The 18,814-nt window shown below is 34.3% G+C and overlaps 2 protein-coding genes and 1 long non-coding RNA gene across 7 annotated transcripts; 2 read left to right on the plus strand and 1 right to left on the minus strand.

The window, feature by feature from the left end:
* Positions 1-7,433: 7,433 nt before the first annotated feature.
* LOC145064968 (GATA transcription factor 16-like) lies at positions 7,434-8,612 on the plus strand. The gene is made up of 3 exons (XM_079012325.1): positions 7,434-7,695; positions 7,804-7,890; positions 8,001-8,612. The coding sequence occupies exons 1-3, from the start codon at positions 7,693-7,695 to the stop codon at positions 8,346-8,348; spliced, it is 438 nt and encodes a 145-aa protein (XP_078868451.1). The 5' UTR covers positions 7,434-7,692; the 3' UTR covers positions 8,349-8,612.
* A 2,572-nt stretch (positions 8,613-11,184) lies between these two features.
* On the minus strand, positions 11,185-13,814 carry LOC145063086 (uncharacterized). Of its 5 annotated transcripts, none has more exons than XR_013687836.1 (4): positions 13,364-13,814; positions 13,037-13,094; positions 12,576-12,954; positions 11,185-12,471 (listed from the first exon to the last, which is right to left on the minus strand). It is a non-coding gene; the product is annotated as an uncharacterized LOC145063086 (long non-coding RNA). The 5 variants fall into 5 exon arrangements; XR_013687837.1 differs by having other exon boundaries at positions 11,185-11,462; positions 12,003-12,954; positions 13,364-13,810; XR_013687835.1 differs by having other exon boundaries at positions 11,185-12,056; positions 12,221-12,954; positions 13,364-13,805.
* A 1,510-nt stretch (positions 13,815-15,324) lies between these two features.
* Positions 15,325-16,381, plus strand: LOC145064353 (uncharacterized). The gene is made up of 2 exons (XM_079011820.1): positions 15,325-15,367; positions 15,663-16,381. The coding sequence occupies exons 1-2, from the start codon at positions 15,325-15,327 to the stop codon at positions 16,379-16,381; spliced, it is 762 nt and encodes a 253-aa protein (XP_078867946.1).
* Positions 16,382-18,814: the final 2,433 nt, after the last annotated feature.

Here is an 18,814-nt window from a genome sequence, read left to right on the forward strand (position 1 = left end):
TGCTACGCGTATGGGTCCTGTGCTTTCAGTAGTACGGGCCCATACTACCTTCCACACCTACCCATATTTGTCTCAAGTGTCATCACAACACCCTAACAATATACAATAACATGGATAGCACTCAATCCTCACTCCTAGAGGAATGCTAAATATCTCATACTGGCCTACCGACCTCACACAACCCACCCATGAAACTTCCACCAACCCTAAAGCACTCGTTTATGTTAGCCATACATAATGTTGGACCCTATAGAGTTTCGAATACCTGATCCTACCCTAAGCCCTTCATCAAACAAGAACAAGAAATAAGGCCAAACCAAACATTCTTAGGCTATAAGATCTTAATTATGTACGGTCGTGATGCATACACTAAGCAACTACAATAATGATGTCAATTTCATATAAGGAAAACCCTAGGCTATCATGCATCATACAATCAGGAAATTCTATCATGCAATTCCTGAAGATCCCTAGACTAGTACTAGCATGTTGTTTTAACATATCATAATATCAAATATCCATATGGTATTTTGGGGTCTACTTACTGGCTCCGTCTGATCGTACAATCTGCATCCTCCTTTAGTATTTTGAAAACCATTTAAAAATCATTTTGAAAATATTTTCCTTGATTTGAGACTGGATTCACACGAGTGTTCCTCCAATTCACTCAAACCAAGGCTCTGATACCAACGTGTAATACCCATCAAAATCAATCCAATTTAAAACTTTTCCAAACATCTAAAAGCCATTACTTATTACACAATGTTTTCAAAATAGTTTCATATTAGAGTATCCCAAAAACCATAAGTCCAAAACGCGAGGATGTGTATGATCATGCCTTTGCCTTGTCGAGACATCTGAAGCACCTGAAACAATAAACTGAAACCGTAAGCACAAAGCTTAGTGAGTTCTCCAAAATACCCATACAGACAACAATAAACATATAATCACAAACAGCATACTGTGGGTCCAGTCAACCATCGGGTTGGAATACCCAAGGCCCTCAACCATCAGGTTGGAATGCCAACATACTATGGGTCCAGTCATCCTGGGGATGGAATACCCCAGGCCCACAACCATCGGGTTGGAATGCCCACATACTACGAGTCCAAACATCCTCGGGATGGAATACTCACGACCCACAACCATCGGGTTGGAATGCCCAGGTCTTTTGGCTCTCGTACAAAGCAGATAAGCCTCAACCACCGATCAAACATGTGTACATATATAAGATAATCACATAACAGTCTATAGACAAACAAATCGATCTAACATATCATACCAACATAATGACATCATATCTACCAGGATACCGATCTAACAGATCATTCTAGCATAACATCATCCTATCTACCAGGATACTGATCTAACAGATCTTAACATCATAATACCATCCTATCTACTAGGATACTGATCTAACAAATAATACTAGCATAACATCATCCTATCTACCAGGATACTGATCTAACAGATCATAACAACATAATACCATCCTATCTACCAGGATACTGATCTAACAGATCATACTAGCATAACATATCCGGATAACAGTACAAAAGGGCCAGCATTGGTGCCTTAGACCCTTGAGTATAGTGAGGAAAACTCACCTTGAATGCAGAAGCTTCCTGAAGGAAATCCTTAGCTGTTGGCTTGTCCACTTCCTGATCTATCAATAACGATCAATATACCCAATTAGCAATTGGGTCGTATACCATAATCCTTAATCCATGCATGGGATAAAATTACCATTCTACCCCTGGCCCAGTATGATCCAAAACTAAGGCCCAAACCCAAAACAAAGCCAAGCACTATAATGTCCATAAATCCATCAATGACCCAATTTTCCAAATTGGGCCCAAATCCTTCTGGGGCCTTTCCCAACATCACTAACAGCCCACAACCTGATGGCCCAACAGACCCAAGATAAACAATCCCAACAGCTGGCCTATACCGAAACCCAATATGTGAAACCTATTCTGACTGAGTATGCAGGGCGTACTCAGCTGTACGCAACGTGTACTAGGTTCGTGACTTATACGCAACGTGTACCAGCTTGTACGCCTAGCATACTCCTCTGTTAAGTCTTATTATCTATTAAGCACTTAATGCTTCAAACCAAGGGACCAAATTACAGATCTGAGCTCTACTTAACGTCTTAATCAATAAAGTCACTGACTTGGTGACTTTATATGACCCACATGAACCCAAACTTAAGGTATAGCAATATACTTCCATGAAAATGACCATAAATCTTGCATGAACCCATTAAGACCTCCAAGATGGCAACTTTCTGCTTTAGGGACACAGTTAGCACCAACGGTGGCAACCCTAAGCCTAAAAACGGATTTGGAACCATAGAGCTTCATCCTTGGGACCAAAATGAACTAAAACTCACAAATGAGAGATCTAAGATGTAAATGGTCAAGTTTAGAGCTTTATACCTTCATCAAGTTGACAATGAGTCATAAAATCCAGATCCATAAGCTTATCCTTGATCCCCATCTTTGGATCAAACTCCACCTTATTGAAAATGGGCCAAACACTCGAAAAATGGACTCCATAAGCTCAAAATACCACCATGAATGATTAAGGATGATTCCTAGGGTTATAGAGGGTGGAGGCTGAAGATATTAGGGTTAGGTTATGAGATAAAGAGCTTAAATAGGGTCCAAGACCCTAAAATAGGTTTTGATCTGAATGGAGTACGCCCAGCGTACTTTGGGAACATTCGCAACCATCCTAGTCAGTACACCCAACGTACTCCAAGGTACATCTCGCGTACTACCTTCTTCATTAGTACGCCTCACGTACGCTTTGTGTACGCCCCGTGTACTCGGCTAAGCCTGAAAACCACGAAACTTCCGAAGGCCATAAATTCTTTGTTATAAGCCTGATTCCGACGATCCTTATATAATCGGAAAGGTAACGAGAAGCACTACACTTCTATCAAATCATACCTTTCTTAAGACCTTCCAAACAAAAATCTATTTTCCACAAAAGCCCAACTAACACTGAACCGATATACCCCTAGGCTCCAAAACACGAACCAAACACCCGAATCACTTCTACTACATCTCCCGCACCCACATGGGCCTAGATCCTACCTTTTCAAAATCCCTAATCCTTATGATGACCGATCTTTGTGCCACATCCTCAGACTAGGGATCGATTCGGAACAGGATGTTACATCACATGTAGAATTTAATAATCAATTCTTACTATGTAAACATTTTCATATTCCTATATGACCATCAATTCTGATCAAGAATCACCTCAATCTAAAACATGTCACTATGGTCCCTACAAAAAATACTATACTTCCAACTGTCCATAAGCAAACGATCCTTTGATATAACCTTAGAATGTTCTTGATAGTTGTTTAACAACTTTAGTCACAAAAATTCTATTCCTTTTCCATCTCAATGCCCAAGGCATTTGGAAAAATCAGAACAAGTGAATATTATAACGTATGTAATCGATCCTATATCTGAAGCATATGAGACTCGATTCACTATGTCTTACATAAAGATCTAATATGTTCTATCTCTTGCTATAATATTTCCATATATTGAATTTCCTATGTTGAATCATTTCAACATGATATTCATATATGTCCATGAATAAGTCTATTAAAACCTTCAATCTAAACTTTTAGATTTGAAATGAAGTATGAGTGCCCTCTCCCTTGAGTCTGACTATAGAGAAAGAGAGAGAAAGAGAGAGAGAGAGAGAGAGAGAGAGAGAGAGAGAGAGAGAGAAAGAGAGAGAGAGAGAGAGAGAGAGAGAGAGAGAGAAAGAGAGAGAGAGAGGAGAAGAGCAAATTTCAACCAGATCTTCTTAGGAGATGAAGTCTAGAAATAATGAGGGGTTATGGACCTTTATATAGCTGAGGTAGCTTAGTCCCAAAGCTAGGGTTTAAGGAGGAAACCCTAATCCCTTTACTTGGTGACCAAGAAACCCAAAACCCTCCCATCCAAGAGCCTTGGTCGAAAATTCTAGGCCCTTCCCTAGAAGTTTTCATCCACCTCTCTCAAGGAGGTTCTAGAGCCTTCTTCCCTCAACTATCAATAAATAACCAAACAGCCCCTATACTTTTAATTAATCCAATTAATCCCAATTAATTTATAATTAATTATTAATTAAATAATAATATTTCCAATTAATATATTATTCTCATAATATATTAACAAACTAATTATTTTGATTTCCAATTAATTTATTAATCATATAATAAATTAATAAATCAATCTCTTTCTCTATAAAAGTTATCCTATATAATTGCTAGGTTTGAGGGCAACCCAAAAGGACCGTGCTACTATCAATTCAAGTATATACCAATTATAGTTATGGGATTAGACACATAATCCAATAGTTTTGGTATTCATAAAGGAATGAGAAGGAAAAGAGAATATCTTGGAAGTTTAGAGCAACTTTAGATCTAGAAGTTTTACACCCTCCTACATCTCCAGAAGGTATAAAGTTTATACCTTGATGCTTATTTGGTTAGATCTAGCTTGTATGATGGTATTATGTGCTTTTGTCCCCCATCAATGCTGTTCTTGAGTATGGCATGCTCTAGACCCAAATGGATTGTCGTCTAAACGTTCTGGAGTGTTTAAGGCCATAAAAATGCAATCTTGGTCATTAGTTTCCTTCCATGCATGGGTTATAATGTCTTAACGAGTTAAGAAGTTAAGGTTTTTAGTGTTGAGAACTTCCTAGTCATGCAAATTCATAAAGTTGGAAACTTTATGACTTAAGATGTTATTTTGGGACTAAATCTGGATTTTTGATGAAAGGGCTTAAGTGATTAAGCTCTTAATAGAAAGAGAAGTTAGTTGGAACGTACGTTGGGCCTATGATATAGTACGCTACATGTACATGGTCAACAACCTATTTTTGGTCAAGCCCCTAGTACGTTGTGCATACAAGCTGAGTACGTTGGGCATACTCAACTGAGTTGACTCGGTTTACTTCTTTGACTTTTTTCTTTGATCAGGATTTGACTAAGTTTGAACTAAGGGTATTTTGGGTATTTTTATTTGTAGTTAAGATTGGTCACTAATTAATGTATATATGACTTGTAGAGCTGATATTCAGAGCAATGTCCTGTTTAACTATCTTTCCGGACTGAGATGCGATTTTTCCTTACTGTACTGTGGGTCGAAGGCACCAATGCCGACCCATCAGGTTATGTATCCTGGTATATAGGATGTTGTGATGTTGTAGTGATCTGTTAGATCTGTATCCTGGTATATAGGATATTGCTATATAGTAGTAATTTGTAGATCTACCTGATTTGCCTGCTGATTGGTTATGTGTTTATTTATTGCTTATGTTGACAAAGTATGGTCTATGTTGAGGCTCTACTGCTATGTGCGTGAGCCAACAAATGGGGGGTAATCCAGCCTGATGGTTGTGGACTCGAGGGTATTCTGTCTGATGACTGAATGGGCCCGTTACATATCGACATTCCAGTTCGATGACTGATTGGGCCTGTCACATGTTGGCATTCCAGCCCGATGACTGATTAGGCCTGGGGTAATCTAGCTCGATGGTTGTGGACCCGAGGGTATTCCAATCTGATGACTGAGTCGACCCATCATGCATGATTGTATATGTTATCTGTTGTATGGTGGTACTTTGGGGGAACTCACTAAGCTTTATCTTACATTTTCAGTTTATTGTTTCCGGTACTTCAGATGATCGTGACAAGGCGAAGACATAATTGTGCACATCATCCTGGATTTTATGAGATTTTGATTTTGGGATACTCTGCTTCATGTTTATGACTTGTGGAAACTATGTTTTGTAAACACTTGTGGTTTGGATTGGTTTTAAAAATGAAAATTTTTACCTGGATTTTTGGGATGTTACACGAATTATGAACATATAATTGATGGATGTCACTACAAGTAAGTTTGAACAAATATCATGGATCGTACAATATAATGACATACTTACAAAATTTATGAAGGCTTTGTCGTGCAGTATGTCCGAACATCCTAAGATTCTTATCTAGTGGATTGAGGGAAGTGATATATGCTAGTTGACGAAGTGCGGCGATGCATTTTTGTAAAGGGGTAAAACCAACTATACCTCTAGCATCTGCTCATTATTGAAAATATGGACACACTGCCATGACGTCATTGACGACACGCTGAAACATATGTTTTTGCATTAGAAACTGCCGATGAAAATAATAATCCTTGAAAAGTCACGGTTTCTTCAAAATAATCTTGCATGAGGCATTGATGAGCCGCCTCACGATTTCTTTGTACGAACCTTTTTTTACGATGAACATTATTGATATTTTGTTGACGTAGTTCTTCTATCTTATGTTCAGGCTCTTAAATGACCTCTATAATCGATTCAAGCAACACATCAGAAAAACCCAACGATGAAGAAGATGAAGATGACATTATTAGAGAGAATGTTGAAGAAGGTTTTGATGTGGTATGTGAATGAATGTTGAGTTATATTTATAGTTATTAAAAAAAACAAATAAAAAAAAGCAATTACTCATTGGTTGGAGGGGGCTTTCAAACTCAGTAGAAACTAGCCGAGTATCGATGCCGAGTAGAGCGCACCGAGGTAGTGGCACGATGCTTGCCAAGTCAACCTTCGATTTGCCGAGTGTGACCGAATCCCACTCCGATGAGTCTAAAAGATAATAATGACTATTTTTAGATCGAGGCTAAACTGAGTGGGTATTATTTTTTTGAAAAAATTAAATATTCTCTTACATTTTGCTCATACATAATATAAATATTTTCCAGAATAACTAAGCGTGGACACCATTAATTTTCTTTTTTAATCACATCTCTTAATTTTGTCATTTATTTTGATCAAATGGGTAGCAAGATGAATATGAACAAAGACTAAGAAGATATTCGAATTTCGGATATTCACGTCGATTGGAAGATTGTTAACATAATTTTTTTTTTGCATATTTAAGGTAAGATAGTTTTTGTTAGTCATCGTGCTTTGTTTTTTTTATATATTTAGTTGTTTAAAAAATCCAATAAATTTTCATTTTTTTTTCCGATTAACACTCCTTGTTTTGTTTTCTGTAATATGTTGACTAATTGATACACACATATTTATGATTTTTTGTATATACGAACCTTTTTGTTATTTTTGTGTAAAAAAGTTAAATTTTTTGGAACCGTCAAATAATTTTATAAAACAAACAAACAAATAAAAAAAAAAAGTTAAATAAATGAAATTATTCGATGAGAGGCATTAGTAGATAAGAGTCATATTTTATTTCTAATTCATGCTGACTGCATTTTGGCATTCATAAACGGTGACACGTGGGCATTCGCGCCATATAATGGGCCCAGTGTCCTTTCACATATTTTAGCAGGTGACTCTCCCAAGGTCACTTTCGTCACATCACATACCCTTGTCCTTGGTTAGGGTTCTTTCTCTTTCCATCTTCAATTCTCAGTCGTCCGATCATCATCATTTTTCCCACCCCCTTTATCCCACTATTTAATACTTCACGATACTCTGTCACTGTCGGTTCTTTTATATGGTTGCGCCACCACTCACCTCCGCCGCCATTCTCATCTCTCATATGCTCAGTTATTCGTCTTCTCCTTCAAACTCTCTGATTCTGATTTCAAGTTTCGGTATCCGATTTGGATTCTGATTTTCAGAAACCAAACTACAATCAACACAACAGAAATGGTATATACAGTTATACACATACTCGATCTTCAATCGCTAATTGATACTTTCAAAGCTCGAAGATAAGTTCTTGATCGTTTTATTTTTCTTTCTGTTTTGATTTCTCAGGAATCAGTAAGTTGTGAAGAGAAACTCTGCGTTGATTGCAAAACCTCCAAAACACCGTTGTGGAGAAGCGGTCCTGCTGGTCCGAAGGTTCGATTAATTGATTCGATCTTTGATTTCATTTTTCCTTTATTCTTCAAATCACGATCTAATCAAGTTGTATAAACAAATTTGTTTTTGTTTCTGTTTTTGCTACACAGTCGCTATGCAATGCTTGTGGAATTAGGTACAGGAAGAAGAGGAGTCCGAATGGATCAGATAAGAGAATCGAGAAACAAGCTCCGTTTTCACCGTCGTCTTCGAGTTCATCCTCTTGTTCAACGAGCGCCGCCTTGTACTCCGATGAGGTTGTTGGGATGAGAAAGCGGTTGAGGATAAAGGTGGTGGCGGTCGGAAAAGAGGTGGTGGTGTTGCAGCGGCGGAGATCTCGGATGATGAAGAAGGTGAAGGGAGAAAGGGTTGAAAAGGAGTATAAGAAATTAGGGGAAGTAGAACAAGCTGCTTTTCTGTTGATGTCTTTGTCTTGTGGGGGATCTGTTTTTAGGTAAGTATGTGAATGGAATTTTACTAGTTTTGGTAATGGTGGAAGAAGAAGATGATGAAATTGTAAGGTTTATTTATGTTAATAGGTAGATAGTAGTAAATGGTAAAGTATAGATGGATAGATATGGTAGTTTAGTTTGTAGTGTAGGGTTGGTGTCCCTTTCTATATCGGGGATAAAAATGTAAATAGTTTTACTACCTAAGAATTAAAAGGAATGGAATCGAATGGAATGTCGCTCCTTTTTTTGATATATGAAACTTCTTTAAAATATGAGCCTTTGAATATTGTTGTGGTAATGTTAAATCTGATTTGTTTTATTTTCTGGGATACTTTCCCAAAAATTAGTTGGTATTTTGAAACTCGCTAAAGTTAAGATTTTTATTTTTGTAAAAATCTTTTAGAAAAATTAGTTAAAATATTTTAAATTTATATAAACATATAGAATATATAAAAAATATTTAAATTTTTAATAACTAATTAAAGTAATTTTTGGATTAAGTTTTTAGCTAAAAATAAAAAATTCGTATTTTTTTTTTAATAAAGTTTTTCCGTTTGAGTTTCTTTTAAATAAATATATACTTCAAAATTATGGAATCTAAATAAAACACTCGTTAGGCTGTCAATGAGTTGTTATATAATAATAAAAAGGTTTGCTAAAAAGAAATTTCATTATATATATATATATATATATATATATATATATATATATATATATATATATATATATACACACCAGTGCAAAGCAACAGTGGCGCATAATTTCGTTCCATCTTTGGCATTATTTGTGACATAATACATCAACTAACCGATAAAAATAAATGGTTTAGATATCACAAAATATAAATTGTGCAAGTCGTTGAAATAAAAGGTTGTCAACGGATTCATTTACTATTGAGATTTCTATTTATAACATATATGCATATTTCTAGGAGGAGTTCTAAATTTCAGCAACAACCAATGCACAATTTTAGGTGGCAATTTTAGGATACAAAGTCGAACGAAAAAAGCGAAAAAAGAAAAAAAAAAAAAAAAAAAAAAACAACAACGTCACATGGCACCCTTTCCTATTCACTTTAGAAATTGACAATTCATTTGGTTCTTTCTAGTTTTGTCTAAGACCCGAAGAAGTGGTGCTACCGAAACCGTACTCCCTTTACTGCTAAGTAGGCGTCACGTTAGATTTTACTACAAAAGTGATTCCTTGACACACCCAAAGAGTGGTGCCACACTTTATTTTCTTTTATCAATTTAATTTTAGTAATGGAAAATTTCGTATATACCCTTATTCAACGTCTAAATATCATATTTGCGCCGCTTAAACTATAAATATCATATATGTCATCTTTAATCTTTTAAAATATCGGATTTATTAAAATCAATTTTTTTAATAGTTTTTAATATTTAATAATCCATTTTTATATTTTATAATTATTAATATTAAAAGAAAAACAAAATGGACCATTTTACCCTTTACTTCTAAAAGGAAGGAAATATCCATATATCCTTGGTTTTATGCATTTGCCTTCTTCCTTACGAACTTTGTTGCTCACTTTGTCGTCTTCCTTTTTGCCTCTGGCCATATCAAACAGATGAAGTATTACTCCAGGAAACTTTTCCTGATGTGAGTGTGATTAATCGCAAGGTATCTTCATCTTTGACCATCACACTCAAGTTTTTTTTCCTATTCAGGTTGTTATTTAAGTCCTCTGGAATCTTGATTTACATAACACAGATAAAAGCTCGAGTCCCATTTTTAGATGGAGAATTTATCAACGTTGTTATGAGCATAGACCCTGAAGCGAAAATGGTAAAGAACATAGCTTTGTTTCCTCTGCTATAGTTGATGAAAGTTTAAAATATAATTAAGCTTGATGAAATTATGTGCAGATTAACATGAATAAAAACAGATTCTTAGATGGGCTTTCGAAGATGAAGATCACCACATTTGGCTAAGGTCTCTATTTTTTTATTTTGTGAAAATAAACTCTGTTTCGAACCATCAGTTTACACCTTTGCAAACTGTAAGCACAACACCTGCTCTGTCAAGTTCATGACTGATTGAATATTGCTTCGAGAATGAGAATCGTGGGTTTCCTTCTTCCTTTTCTTGAATGATTAATTGAAGAATCTGCCTAAAAACAAGACTTACTTCCACTTGAAACTTGGATCGAGGTGGGCAAACCTACAAACATGCTGCCGTTTTTATCCCTCATGAAACCTTTCCCAACAACCAAAAAAAAAAAAACTCCACATGAATCATGAACAATAGAACCTTCTGCAGGTGCAGATGCAAGTGTCATGCTTATAATTTCCAAATGCGTCCTTATGGTTTCTTGTGAAGACTTCTAGCGTTATAGAAGTAAAGGGCAAAATGGTCCATTTTGTTTTTTCTTTCACTTTTAATGATTTTAAAATAAAAAAAACATTAATAAATATTAAAAACTATTAAAAAAATAGATTTTGGTAAATCCGATATTTTAAAAGATTAAAAAGGACAAATATGATATTTAGAACTTAATTCAAGCAAATACGATATTTAGACGCTTAATAAGGGCATATACGAAATTCTTCCTTTTAATAATAACAAAAAAAAGGGGAGCAACCAATCAGATTTCGAGGTAGTATAAGGGAGAGGTGTGGCGAAATCTCACCCCAAACCGCATAGGGGGGGGGGGGTTGTTCCCCTGCCTATGTGGCAAAGAGTGTGGATAAGCCGCGCCCACTCCCCACAGTCTAATGCATCAGGTAAGACAAAAAATGACAACACTTTTTATTTTGGTATTTTATAGAAAACGTAGTAATATAAAAGAAAAAAAAGTAAATGTCATGCTTGGGCTATATAATAAATCAATAAATGCTTAAACTTTCTTTAGTTATCCTTCCTCTACAACTCGTTTACTTCTGCCACATGTTTTTTCTTTCAACTAGTTCATTCTACAATGAGAATCATGTTTCACAAGTTGGCTGACTACATCCAACAGAAAGGGAAATAAAGTTCTCAGGTTGACACTTGGTCATCAAAGAGTAAAAGAAAGAAATACACAAATACATAGATCCTTCCCTCATCTCATCATCGGTCAATCACAACAGCTCCGACATCTCCTTAACGTCATCAAACCTGCAAGATTATTATTATTATTAGAAGTTTACAATTACAAGTTAAATGCTATTAATAAACATCAAAAATAAAAAAATAGAAATTTTTTTTAAATGCATCAAATCTGTAAGTTCAATGTTATTAAAATATTAAAACTGGAAGTTCATTGTTGTTAATAGACGTAATATAAAAATACATTAGCCTTACAAGTTCATTGCTATTGAAAAATTAAAACTGCAAGTTTATTGCTATAAATAGACATCAAATATAAAAATATAAAAATACAAAAAAACATGTATTATAAAAAGCATCAGATCTGATGTTCCTGCTGGTTTTATCCATACCTAATGAAAGAAAAAACCAATCAATTAATGAGCCATCCATCACAAATGATCACACTATAAAATAAGTAGGTTGTTATTTCTTGTATTTATCCTTTTTCAGTTTAAAGGTAAGAAATAGCAACGTAGCTGTATGTATTGGTGTTCATTTTGTTGTAGGCTTGGAGCATCCCATTAGCAATGTAATTGATTCTTTTACTCACAAAAGCAATGTACTTACACTTTTTTTTACCGGTAATAGCAATATGTTGCAAGTAAAGAATGTAGCACATTCCTATTATAAAAAAAAATATAAGTACATTTCTTCCTCAAATAACCAATAGATCAACTTTTTATGTAATAATGATAATGGATTGCAGAAGATAGGAACGTACTTTACTTGGTTCACTAAATTAGGCAATTTACTTTAAATTTTAATCATAATAGCATTATACTTACCTTGAATAGTCTGAGGCCTTTTTCTCACCAAGAATAAAATGTTTACGAGGCTTGAATTAGTAGACAATGATAAGCATGATCCAATTATCAAAATCCAACAATACTTAAAAATGAAGACCTGAAAATTCATGGTGGTTGGCTCTTGGGTTGTATCTAATATGCCTCAAAGCCGATTAGCATGAACTTTATGGGTTCTACCCAATTCCGTTATTCTTGATGATGTAATAGAGATTTCATATGACGACACCACCCTTTTTGGAAACCAAATTTGTCAAATACACCAAACTTTTGTCAAAATGTAATTTAAAGAAGAAAAAAAAAACGAAGATATAAAAAAGAAACAGTTTCAGCTTACCCTTCCTTGCAACTTAGGTGGTCTACCTGTCCTTATTCCTTTTTAAAGAAGTAATAAGAAGAAAAATTAGAGCAAAAATAGGAAGAAATATAATTAGAAGTATGCTGCAAGAGCAAGACATTTGTAATCAAACCAGACACATGTCTGAACACTCCAACAAACCACACATTGATAATAGATGAAAGATTCAAATTTCTGTGAATTAATTGACAATGATTATAAGGTTCCATATTAGGTCCGAAGATTGAATTAATTAACACTAGATGAAAGATTTAAATTTATGTGAATTAATTAACAATGGTTACATCTTTTAGATTTCGAGGAAACTAACCGATCTAAGGAGGTTACTGGCGAGAACCCAAAGGATGAGTTAGCAGACCTAAAAAAGCCAAAGAACAGAGAAAACATGATGTATAGAAGGGAGATAAAGAAAGTGATTGAAAGCTTATGTGAAATCTTACTTGGAGAGTGACGACCGAAACAAACGGTGGGGATGGTAGCGTCGACATCACCGGAGTCCTAAAAATCAAGTTAAAATATAAATTAGAAAGAGGTGAAGCGACAACATACAAATCATAGATGACTGATGATTAAGAAAACCAATATCAGTTGATAAAATACCTCCCCATCCCCATAAATCTGATATATGAAACTAAAACCCGTAATTTATGCACTTAATGTTAGAAAATCATGGGAGCATTCTATAAATGAACATATATATTGTTATCATTTAAATCCAAATATTATGGCAAGTGTATAAGATTGTTGATGGACCGATATTTACTTACCATTTGTGGCTTGAGTTCCCGGTTTGACTCAAGATCCTCAAGATCCCTTACATCTCTTACATTAGGGTTTATCTCCATCTATAAATATATGTGATGAAGAGCAAATCAAAGGGGACGAAATTAATTCACAAATTCGTTTTTTCTTGAGTGCAAAGGGTTCTTAGAGTTGTCTTGAGATCAAGTGGAAAACCAAGCTTGTTCTTCAGATCCAAAAGCTTCAATGGAAGCAGGTACACAATCTCCTTCACTATTTTCTTTTATCCAGATTCGAGTTTAAGATCTGGTCTTGAAAGCTTCCGCATATATAGAATAAGTTAATAAATCTAACAATTGGTATAAGAGCTTTTCTCGAATTTGATAATAGAAATTTTATGTTGTTTTAAGATCTCTATCATTATATTTGAAACATACCTATTCTTCGTTAAGTCGAGAACTATTTATTTTAACAGATGCTTGATTTTTCTTTGACTGTCACGAATAACGAAGGATGTAATATATATTTGCTTTTTACCCTTTGTTACTGACATTGCTTTACAGTTGTCCAAACAAACGTTTGACTAATAAGTTTGAAAGTGACTATTATGTCATGCCAACTCTATGTATTATGTTATATATATATATATATATATATATATATATATATATATATATATATATATATATATATATATATATATATATATATATATGGGAAAAATGAATATACCCTTAAGGGTATATAAGCTTAGGTACCCAAACTTACTATACTACATCGTTTTGTATCATATATATACATTGTAATTGTCCAATGTTCTTATAATTCAACTTCTAAGTTGATTTACTTCCAAGATTTTTATCAATTTCACATTTATATTCCTCTTACATAATTTTCATTTTCAACTATAATATATATAGCCTAGTAGGTGTTCGGCAAAAAGATGTGATATAAAAGGAAGATAATAATGAAATTTCGAAAATTTTGAAAATAAATCAATTCAATGGTTGAAGTTTAAGAACATTATAATGAATATATTAAACAAAATGACGTGTTATAATGGGTTTGGGTAGCTAAGCTTATATACCCTTAAGGGTATATTCACTTTTCCCTATATATATATATATATATATATATATATATATATATATATATATATATATATATATATATATATATATATATATATATATATATATATATATATATATATATATATATTTGTCTTTTGTGAATGGCTATTGATATTTTTGCTTATGTACATATTAGATAAAATTAATAAGTATTATTTGTGCCAATACAACTTTAAATTAACATGCAAATATTTGTGGATTGTAATTTGTTTTGAAGTCATAAGTTGTTTTGGAGACCACATATACATGCACTTTGTTAAAATAAATAAATGTCTTTAGCTTTTGTGTTTATATTATCTCTCGTTTTGATCTGTACATATAATGCACATATATTCTCTAAGCTTTTATTATTATTTGACTTTGCAGTGTATATGATTTAAGAAAGCAGTTTTTTTTTTTTTTTTTTTTTTAATTTTTTTTTATGTGATAATGTTTACTGTTGTCAGCATGTCTACAATTTAATTACGTTAGTGCATGCAATTTAATTAAAGAGCTACATTTTTATTCGATAAGCACTGTAAATGATATTTGAATTTATTATCAATTTTTATGAAATTATTTTGGTTGTCAATAAATTCAGTTATGACATTATTTATTTTCTTGGCAAATTTATTGACATAAAGTGATGTTTTTTTGTGAAAATTAATTTTCTAAGAAACTAAATATTACGGTTTATGTGTTTATTATTGCGGATACTAATCGACCCAAAGGTAGGTTGATATTTTGCCGAATAAACACGAATATGATAATGAATATGTGACAATTATTTTTGGTTACATGTCGTTAACAAGTCAATCCAAAGAGGGGCTTGTTAAACGGGATGAATTATTGTCAAATATTATTATTAAATTTTTATGGTTTATGTGTTTGTCAATGCGGATATTAATCGACCCAAAGGTAGGTTAATATTTGGTCGGATAAACATACATATATATAGTGGTAAATATATGATAATTTTTGGGTTTCATGTGATTAATTAGTCAATCCAAAGAGGGGCTTATTAATTAACATGTTTTATTGTCAATATTTTTACTACTATAACAAGATATCTCTTAAAAAGTTAATATTGTTGTTCAAGGACTTGATATTAATGTTGTGTTGATACCTTGTGATGTCATAATTTGAATTTTATTGATTATAGTTATGGTTTAATGAGCATAAAAACTAATTAATATTTTGTTCTGAAATACAGCAAATGCTAATTGTGGCATAATATCTTCCAATTTGAATCACATTCCAGTTCTCAATGGGACTAACTTCAAGGAATGGAAAGAGAACATTATGTTAGTTCTCGGCTGCATGGATCTTGACCTTACACTTCGGATTGAGCAACCCATCCTTACTGCCACAAGTTCAGTGGAAAATAAAAGGGATGCTGAAAAATGGGATCGCTCAAATCGCATGAGTCTAATGATCATTAAGCGCGGCGTTCCAGAAGCCTTTAGAGGTGCAAACGAGCAGTCTATTAATGCTAAAGATTTTCTTGCTGAAATTGAACAACGTTTTGCAAAAAATGATAAGGCTGAAACAAGTACTTTTTTGCAAAAGATGATTTCAATGAAGTATAAAGGCAAAGGAAACATAAGGGAGCACATCATGGAGATGTCTCATCTTGCTTCAAAACTTAAGGCATTGAAACTAGAAATTTCTGATGATTTTCTAGTTCATTTGGTATTACTTTCTCTTCCTGCACAATTTAATCAGTTCAAGGTCAGTTACAACTGCCAAAGGGATAAATGGACTCTTAATGAGCTCATTTCCTTTTGTGTGCAAGAAGAAGAAAGGATGAAGCAGGAAACAACTGAAAGTGCTCATTTTGCTAGTACCTCTAAAGGTAAGGGCAAAAGAAAGAGAAAAGAAGCTGCTACTAAGGGACCAATGCAAAAGAAACAACATTTAGGCAATGATTAAAAGAAAAAGGAATCGGGACCTCCTAAATGCTTCTTTTGTCAAGAACCTAGTCACTTGAAGCCGGATTGTCCAAAATACCATGCTTGGCGAGTTAAGAAAGGTATAATCCGTGCTTTGGTCTGTTCTGAGGTTAATTTAGTTTCTGTACCTAGAAATACTTGGTGGATAGATTCTGGTGCTACTACTGCCTGAACTACCGAAAACCAAATGATGTTGAAAGATATATCTATGTGGGTGATGGAAAGCAGGTTGAAGTCAAAGCAATTGGCACATTTCGTTTATTACTAGATACTGGCTTTTATTTGGATTTTCAAAACACTTGCATTGTACCGTCTTTTAGACGCAATTTGGTTTCTGTTTCTAAATTGGATAAATCTGGTTATTATTGTTCTTTTGGAAATGGTGAATTTAGTTTGTCTTTAAATTCAAATGTTATCGGTACTGGTTCTCTAACGTATTGTGATAAGTTATATATGCTTGATATTGTTACTTCATATAATGAAACCTTGCACGTGGATTCACGTGGTACTAAGCGAAAATTAAATAATGAAAATTCGGCAACATTATGGCACAAACGCTTAGGCCACATCTCAAAAATGAGAATTGATAGGCTTGTGTCAGATGGAGTGCTAAGTAACCTCAACTTCACAGATTTAAAAATTTGTGTTGAATGCATCAAGGGAAAACAGACAAAAACCAAAAGATTAGATGCCACTAGGTCTTCAGATGTCTTAGAATTGATACATACAAATATTTGTGGACCATTCCCTTCGGCTTCATGGAATGGTCAACAATATTTTATATCATTCATAGACGATTACTCACGTTATGGGTATCTATATCTTATTCATGAAAAATCTCAGTCACTGGAAGTGTTTAAATCTTTTAAACTTGAAGTTGAGAACCAACTTAATAAAAAGATTAAATGTGTAAGATCTGACCGTGGTGGTGAGTACTATGGCAGATATGACGGATCAGGTGAACAACGTCCAGGACCTTTTGCTAAATTCCTAGAGGAATGTGGAATCGTCCCTCAGTACACAATGCCAGGTTCGCCTAGCATGAATGGGGTATCTGAAAGACGCAACAGAACTCTTAAGGATATGGTAAGGAGTATGATAAGTCATTCTACTTTACCAGAGCCACTCTGGGGTGAAGCACTTAAGACTGCAGCTTACATTCTTAATAGAGTACCAACTAAAGCAGCTGTGAAAACACCTTATGAGCTTTGGACAGGGAAAAAGCCTTGTTTAACTCATCTTCGTATCTGGGGATGTCCAGCTGAGGCAAGGCCTTAAAGGCCGAATGAAAAGAAATTGGACTCCAAAACCGTTAGCAGCTACTTCATTGGCTATTCTGAACGATCCAGGGGTTATAAGTTTTATGATCCTGCAACAAAATCAATTTTTGAAACATGAACTGCAATGTTTTTTTGAGGATGTTGAGTTTGGGGGGAGAAATAAGGTTAGAGACATTGTCTTTGAGGAGGAATCAATCTCGATTCCTACTGTTACTTTTGACAATACACAAATTAATGTGCCTGCCGGAGAAGAAGTAATTCAGGAACCTCAACAAGACAATGTTATTCACTCTCCTGTTCATAATGAACAACCTCAACAACCTCAACTTAGGAGATCCACTAGAGAAAGGAGAAGTGCAATCCCTTCGGATTTCCATGTATATCTCCAAGAAAATGAAGAACCAGATGGAATGATTGAAAATGATCCAATCAACTTCTCTCAGGCCATGCAAAGTTCAAATTCTCAAAAGTGGATTGATGCCATGAACGAGGAGTATAAGTCCATGCAAGACAATAAAGTTTGGGATCTTGTTCCATTACCTGAAGGTACGAAGCCTATTGGTTGCAAATGGATTTTTAAGACCAAAAGGGATTCAAAAGGCAATGTGGAAAGACATAAGGCACGTCTTGTAGCTAAGGGCTATACTCAAAAGGAAGGAATTGATTTTAAAGAGACATTTTCTCCAGTTTCAACAAAAGACTCTTTTAGGTTGATCATGGCACTAGTTGCACATTACAATCTTGAGTTACATCAGATGGATGTTAAGACAGCATTTCTCAATGGTGACATTGATGAAACTATATACATGGTGCAACCAGAAAACTTTGTATCGAAAGAATCAAAGGAAATGGTTTGCAAACTAAATAAATCTATCTATGGACTCAAGCAAGTCTCCCGCCAGTGGTACCACAAGTTTCATCAGATCATTGTCTCATTTGGTTTTGAGGCAAATATAGTAGATGATTGTGTATATCACAAGTTCAGTGGGAGTAAATATATTTTTTCTGGTCTTGTATGTTGATGATATATTACTTGCCACCAATGATTTAGGGGTCTTATATGAGACCAAGAAATTTCTTTCGAAGCATTTTGAGATGAAATATCTTGGGGAAGCCTCATTTGTATTAGGAAT

This window comes from Lactuca serriola, chromosome 7 (assembly GCF_051521515.1).
Source record: "Lactuca serriola cultivar US96UC23 chromosome 7, Lser_US96UC23_V15, whole genome shotgun sequence".
Lineage (NCBI taxonomy): Eukaryota > Viridiplantae > Streptophyta > Magnoliopsida > Asterales > Asteraceae > Lactuca > Lactuca serriola.

Bases quoted from the DNA above. Each gene is read 5' to 3' on its own strand.
- LOC145064968 (XM_079012325.1), top strand. The intron at 7,891-8,000 runs GTTCGATTAATT...TTTGCTACACAG, and splicing joins GCGGTCCTGCTGGTCCGAAG to TCGCTATGCAATGCTTGTGG.
- LOC145064353 (XM_079011820.1), top strand. From the start codon at position 15,325: ATGGTTTATGTGTTTGTCAATGCGGATATTAATCGACCCAAAG. The intron at 15,368-15,662 runs GTAGGTTAATAT...TCTGAAATACAG, and splicing joins GGATATTAATCGACCCAAAG to CAAATGCTAATTGTGGCATA.